Source organism: Musa acuminata, chromosome BXJ2-3 (assembly GCF_036884655.1).
Source record: "Musa acuminata AAA Group cultivar baxijiao chromosome BXJ2-3, Cavendish_Baxijiao_AAA, whole genome shotgun sequence".
NCBI classification, from domain to species: Eukaryota; Viridiplantae; Streptophyta; class Magnoliopsida; order Zingiberales; family Musaceae; genus Musa; species Musa acuminata.
In genome coordinates, this window is record NC_088340.1 from 8,464,939 (window position 1) to 8,471,395 (window position 6,457).

The following is a 6,457-nucleotide window of genomic DNA, read 5'->3' on the forward strand; positions in this document are numbered from 1 at the left end:
CATCAAATGAGAACAAAATAATTCCTGGTAAGTTGTTAACATATCTACATTACATAAGAAAGCCTGGTCAATTAATTATTAACTTATTTACAGAGAGAATAGAGATATAACATGCTAGAAAAACCCTGAAGCTATATATATATTTATTTATGCACAAAAATGCAAAGAAAATTTTCCTCCAATAAACAGTGGGGAAGGAGATGCGTCTCTCGGCCATCGGCGAAACTTGCCTCTAGTGGCTACCAGGTCTGTCTCTGCGTCCTTCGGTCATAGTGACTCTGTGACGACCACCACTAAGGTCAGTCATAGGCGAAACGTCACTATGGCTACCAGCACTGGTCCGTTTCCCACCTCCTGGATCGGAGGCGCTCCGCCCCCCGCCACCACCTCCCCATCAAGAGGTCGTACCGCGCCCTCGCCACCGGGTCCGACAGCGCCTCGTACGCCCGGTGAATCTCCACGAAGTCATCCCCTCTTCCGTCAGCAGCCACGTCCGGGTGGAACCGCTTGGCCATGGACCGGTACGCCGCCTTGATCTCTCCCGCCGTCGCCGTCTCCCGCACCCTAAGCACCTCGTACGGACTCCTCCCCCTCGTTCCCGCGGCCGCCGGCGCCCATTTCTCCGCCACCACCGTCCTGTGTCGGCCAGCGCCATGAAGGGACATCCCGGCGAAGGTTAGGGCTGCAGACATCTTCTTCTTCGTTATCTTCGTAAGAGAAAGGGATCCAAAAGAGCAGCGATCCGGACGGAGTCCATACGGAGGCTTAATATAAATGTTAGGGTCGATGGTCTCCACCATGTGGGCGATGTAAACCGCGGGCTTTCCTGGCCCACTGAGCTCGTAGCTTACCCTGACGAAAACATACGCATATTTTTCTTATGCGCTGAATAGATTGGCCGTAGGATGGAACACGCCGACGTGGATCTAACGGCCGTCTGCATAACAAAGGGACGCGATGGGCTTCTGAATCGAAGGGCCAGCGTTGTACGGCACGATTTGGTTCTGACTGATTCGACCACAGCCGTCCGATCGTAAGATAATCAGATCAAATCCGACGCGAGTGCCTCCATTACCTACTACTGCTCTTCTAGAAGAAGTGGACCTCCCAACCCGAACCACTGCCGGTGGTGGTGGTGGTGGTGAGTGGTGATCTCACTGGACCCAACTTTTGTCGTGGAATGCTTTCGATAGATAAATGTGGCAAGAGAGTGAAGATGTGCCCACCCATCCTAGTTTCAGAGGAGAAGATTATAACACCATCAATCGAGTCTTACCTCACATTGTGTGGGGATTAAAGTGACAACTGAAAATGATGGGGCATGCAGCAAATGGGAGGTTTGAAGGAGTCAGTCACTCCTTAGAGTCCAAATGGAAGGACTTGTTGGTTCTGGTTGCCCTGTGCCGATCCAAGTGGACCTGCCTCTGTCATTGTAGCTTAGGATACTAGCTGCTTCTAGAAACCATCACATCCTAGTGAGAAAGAAGCTAAAAGGAGGGAGGCATGCATCCAAATGGTCCAGAAAAGAAGAATGGGTTTAGGTGTGGTATCATTACCAACAGCACTTGCTATCGAAGAACATGTGCTCTTGGGTTGAATGTGTAGAAGAAGCAGATTCAAGTTAGTGTTGTGTTTTGGTTCATCTAATCAAGTAGAAGAAGCCGGCTCTGAGATCAATTCTTCCAGGCAAGAGAGACCCGTTGGGACCAGTAGATAAGCACCCCCATCCAACAAAAACAATGCCCAAAGCAGCAACAACATTCCTCGCAAAGACTCCGCTACGTGGTCACATCAAGGCGAGCTCCTCCTCACCAGCATCCATGTGGCACTTTGTGTCATCAACGTGATTGGCGGGTACAATGAACCTGTGATATTGGAAATAATATATATATATATCTACTCATCGATCGAAGATTACTGAAGTGACAAACGTTTATTATCTTTGATCTTATCCGTATTCATTGTATCAATAATTTTATGTAAATAAAATTTATTATTGGACAGCAATCAGTGTCCTTAATTATTTATAGCAGATGATAGATAGCTGAAGGACTTAAAAGACACAAAGGCTAAATGAGCTTTATGAAGTAACAAATGAGTTACATCTTATTTTGCCTCTCTTTATAGATAGTGAATCATTTCACTTTGAACATGTCATACAAGATTCAAAAAAAAAAAAGAAGATGAAAAGTTACAATGGATGCTGCATCCATTAAATTAATACATGAGAATTAGCTTCACTATAAAGTTTTCAGTGTAAAGTAGATTTATATGGTCAACGAAAACTAACAAGGCCAAGTGAAGCACTAGTTAGGTGGCAGAAAACTAATATGGACTAGGATGACATATTTACTCTTATCATTCAAATACAAATTATTAGATTAATTATACCTATTATCATATAAAATAATTAGTCAATCTATCAAATGGACTATAATAATTATTTTTTGAATAATTTTTAAAGAAATATATATTGAATGACCTTGAGATACATTAAAATAGGGCATGAAGAGAAAAGTTTATATATAAAAAAACAGGTTTTATATGACCTAAAGCAAACACTTGGAGCATGAAATACTATAATGGATGCTTATTTCCACCAAAGGCATTATATTATGTTCAATGCTATTATGTGAGTTTAAAGAACAAAAAATGAAGATATTCTTGTTTTCATCACTTATCTTTCACAAAAAAAAATTAATAATTGTGCCGGTTAGCTTTACAAGTAAACACTTTGAGATATCAATCTCATTTTTGTCACTTAAACTTTGTAAAAAATAAATAGAGATACATTACTATCTTAATTTTATATGAAATAATCCTTTCATTTTTTAAGATTTCAAGTAAATTATTGTTTTATTGTTGCGGGGTGCTAAGGCTGAGGAGTTTTACAAGGGTATCAAGTCGTGGGGAGAGAAATTTCCTACTCTTTTCCATTTTCGCGCACCACGACTTATTATGATCCTAATCATGGTCCATGAATTCAAGATGACTGATATTAGACTTATGTCATATTTGCTTGATGTTCAAGTAAATGAAAGCGATGAAGACATACTTATTTCCCACTAAGCATGCTGAAAAGGAGTTCTTAAAAGTCTTACGATGGAAGATTGCAACCTTGTTAACAAGTACAGTGTGGTATAAACTTTCGAAACCAGATGATGCAAGATAATTAAACCTACATGCTTCAAAATTTTAGTAAGAAGATTGAGATACTTGATATGCACTACTTATATGGTAATAGACTAATAATCCATTTACCCATCAAAAAACTTCTAAAATGATTCTTCAACATGCCAAATAAGTCTCGGTTTATTCTATTAATATTCTCGTTGGCTATTTGGATAGTGATTAGCGTAGTGTGGAGATGTAGAAGATTAGAAAAACACAAACACAATTGGTTTAGTCTACTACTCGGGAGACACTACTCTCATTTTGCATCATACCAAATAATCCATTGTGATGGCTTTTATATGTGAGGTAAAATAATTGGTGGCATCTTCCTTCATGTGAATGCCATGGTATATGACTTTAATAGCTTTCCAAGGAGATCCATTATGCACAAAATTAAGCTAAAATTTATGTTAACAAGAAGTCAGCGATACCATTTGGTCAAGCACATTCACATTTGCTTTCATTTCATTAGGCCATATCAAAGAGAAGGATATTCGATTGGAATACATTAATTCTGAATGTCAAATTGCAAATATTTTTTCCAAGCCTACGATAGTAAATTATGTTTAAGATACTGTTAAATAATAAACTTAATATAAATACTCTTTGTAGGGAAAGACACCATGAAAAGGCACCTAGGGTTGCATTAAATATGGACATTATGAGAAGGTACATGAACATGGACCTTTGACCAGGTGAATGACATTAAACAAGACCCTTCACGAGGTATTTTATACCTCCTTTTTCCCTTTTTTGTTTTTAGAGGTATAAGAGGTATCTTATTATACCTCTTAGATCCTTATAAACGGGTACAGATTCATGTTGTTGTGGGTATACGTGAGGGGAGAAACATTGTATCGAGTGAGAAGTTGTTCATGCAAAAGAGTCTTTTGCAAGAAAGTGGTCGAGCTCTGTTGGCGTCCTACACCAAAATCCCACCACCCTCTTCTTCCTCTCTCTTTCTCTCTTCTCTTTTAGCAGCACCTTTTACGTGTTTCCTTCCTCCTCATCCATCATGTTTAGCTTTAGCGACGCAAGCGGAGTACGGCCCTTCAGCAGTGGTCCGGGCGGCAAGGCCATGTCTTTTCTAAACAGCTGGATCATGCTCACCATGGTTGGCATGGTGAACCAGTTGCCAGCCATACTCCACCTTCTGTGCCGCCGCTTCAAGTTGTGGTGGTCCAACGAGATGCAGATCACCATTTCTCAGGAAGACCGGGATTGGTACAGCAACAGCAAGGTCTTCTCTGCCGTCGAGACTTACCTCAGCACCAGGTCAACCGACGGCGCTCGTCGGATGAAGGCATACACTAATCACAACAGCCATCATCTCACGCTCACAATGGACGATGCTCAACATATCGTCGACGTCTTCACGCCGAAGGTTGACGACGATGGTAAGAAGAAGGACAAGACAATCAAGGTGCGGTGGACTTTCTACTGTCGGGACGAGACGGGAACGACTCAACGAGGGAACGAGGAGACGAAGTTCTATACGCTCAAGTTCAGTGCTCGACATCGATCGGTGGTGCTGAACCAATACCTTGTGTACATCATGGAGAGGAGCCAGGAGATCGAGCAGAAGAACCGGCAGCGGAATCTCTACACCAACACCAGGAGCAGCCACATGCACTGGACGAAGGTACGCAATTACTACAACCTCCTCTGAATCATCTCAAACACGTCTAAAACGATCGGTGCTAGTATTCCTGCGCCAAAATCATAAATCATCACCGTTGACTCAGGTGGTGTTCAGGCACCCGGCGACTTTTGCAACGCTCGCAATGGACCCCAGGAAGAAGCAAGAGATCATGAATGACCTAGAGACTTTTAGCAAGAGCCGGGACTACTATGCCAAGCTCGGCAAGACCTGGAAGCGCGGCTACCTTCTCTATGGTCCACCGGGCTCGGGCAAGTCCACCCTAATCGCTTGCATGGCCAACTTGCTCGACTACGATGTCTACGACCTCGAGCTCACCGGCATCGACGACAACGCCGAGCTCCGCCGTCTGATTGTGAACACTACAAGTAAGTCGATCATCGTGATCGAGGACATCGACTGCTCCATCCATCTCTCCGGCACCCGAGAAATTAAAGGAGTCAACCATAACAACGAAGAAAATGTCAATGAGGAGATGGGGCAGAAGAAGACGGTAGACAATGGGCAGAGCAAATTGACGCTCTCGGGGTTATTGAACTTCGTCGATGGGCTGTGGGCTGCATGCGGGGGCGAGAGGCTCATTGTTTTCACAACCAACCATGTGGGGAAACTAGACCCAGCGTTGGTGAGGAGGGGGAGGATGGATGTGCATATCGAGCTTGGGTACTGTGGTTTTGAAGCATTCAAGGTATTAGCCAAAAATTACTTGGAAGTGGAGGAGCACCCACTGTTCGAGAAGGTGAAGGAATTGTTGGAGAAGGTGAAGATCACACCTGCAGACGTTGCGGAGCAGCTGATGCCAAAGAAGCTCCTTGCAGACGACAAGGCAAGTCGGTGTTTGGAGGGATTGGTTCAAACACTAGAGAATGCCATCAAAGATGGAGGAAAGAAGGGGGAGAGGGACGCTATGTAGGAGGAAGAACTCGAGGATTAACTAACTATTGTAGTATATATATATATATATATATATATATATATATATATATATATATATATATATATATATATATATATATATATATATATTCTAATTGATTAATACTTGATAATATAAATTCTAATTTCTGTTGTGATGAGTTATAATGTGGCCCATTGTAGGACAGTGGTAGCTTTTTGTTACAAATTTATAATTCTTCGTGAAAACAAATAATGAGTTATCATTTATGAATTCATCAAACATACATATATTTTCTATTTAGTAATTCTAATATAATCTTATAAATTTTAAATTAGGAGACTGTTCATATAGTTGCTAACTTTAAAGCAAGTGGTCACTATAAGAATTTGTTAATTCAGGAGATACCCCATGATGTTTTAAATGTGTAGAACAGCACCTACTGGGAAAAGAAATCGAAGTACTTGTGAAATGAACTATCATGGACCATTAAATCCATATATAAGTTGCTTTGGACACACACATACACTCACACTCGCACACAAAAACCATCCATAAGAAATCATTATATATGCTTGTATAACACAATTTATGCCACTAAAATTGCAACTCCATTTATCTCTCTAGTTTCAACTTGGCTTTATAACCAACCATTATGTTACTTGTATGAATTCTTTGTACAGTATATATAACTCACAAACTACGTAGCAGATAGCTCACAACCTAAT

At 41.6% G+C, this 6,457-nt stretch overlaps 3 protein-coding genes across 3 annotated transcripts; 2 read left to right on the top strand and 1 right to left on the bottom strand.

Annotated features, from left to right (window-relative positions):
• Nucleotides 1–326: 326 nt before the first annotated feature.
• LOC103977871 (chaperone protein dnaJ 11, chloroplastic) lies at nucleotides 327–800 on the bottom strand. Its single transcript, XM_009393518.3, has one exon. It carries the CDS (start codon nucleotides 798–800, stop codon nucleotides 327–329), a length of 474 nt encoding a protein of 157 aa, XP_009391793.3.
• A 3,452-nt stretch (nucleotides 801–4,252) lies between these two features.
• Nucleotides 4,253–4,843, top strand: LOC135606658 (AAA-ATPase At3g28580-like). The gene has a single exon (XM_065097713.1). The coding sequence runs from the start codon at nucleotides 4,253–4,255 to the stop codon at nucleotides 4,841–4,843; it is 591 nt and encodes a 196-aa protein (XP_064953785.1).
• An 87-nt stretch (nucleotides 4,844–4,930) lies between these two features.
• On the top strand, nucleotides 4,931–5,747 carry LOC135606659 (AAA-ATPase At3g28580-like). The gene has a single exon (XM_065097714.1). It carries the CDS (start codon nucleotides 4,959–4,961, stop codon nucleotides 5,745–5,747), a length of 789 nt encoding a protein of 262 aa, XP_064953786.1. The 5' UTR covers nucleotides 4,931–4,958.
• Nucleotides 5,748–6,457: the final 710 nt, after the last annotated feature.

What these genes read in the sequence shown, in the direction of transcription:
- LOC135606658 (XM_065097713.1), top strand. Translation starts at nt 4,253, where the DNA reads ATGTCTTTTCTAAACAGCTGGATCATGCTCACCATGGTTGGCATGGTG.
- LOC103977871 (XM_009393518.3), bottom strand. Translation starts at nt 800, where the DNA reads ATGGTGGAGACCATCGACCCTAACATTTATATTAAGCCTCCGTATGGA.
- LOC135606659 (XM_065097714.1), top strand. Translation starts at nt 4,959, where the DNA reads ATGGACCCCAGGAAGAAGCAAGAGATCATGAATGACCTAGAGACTTTT.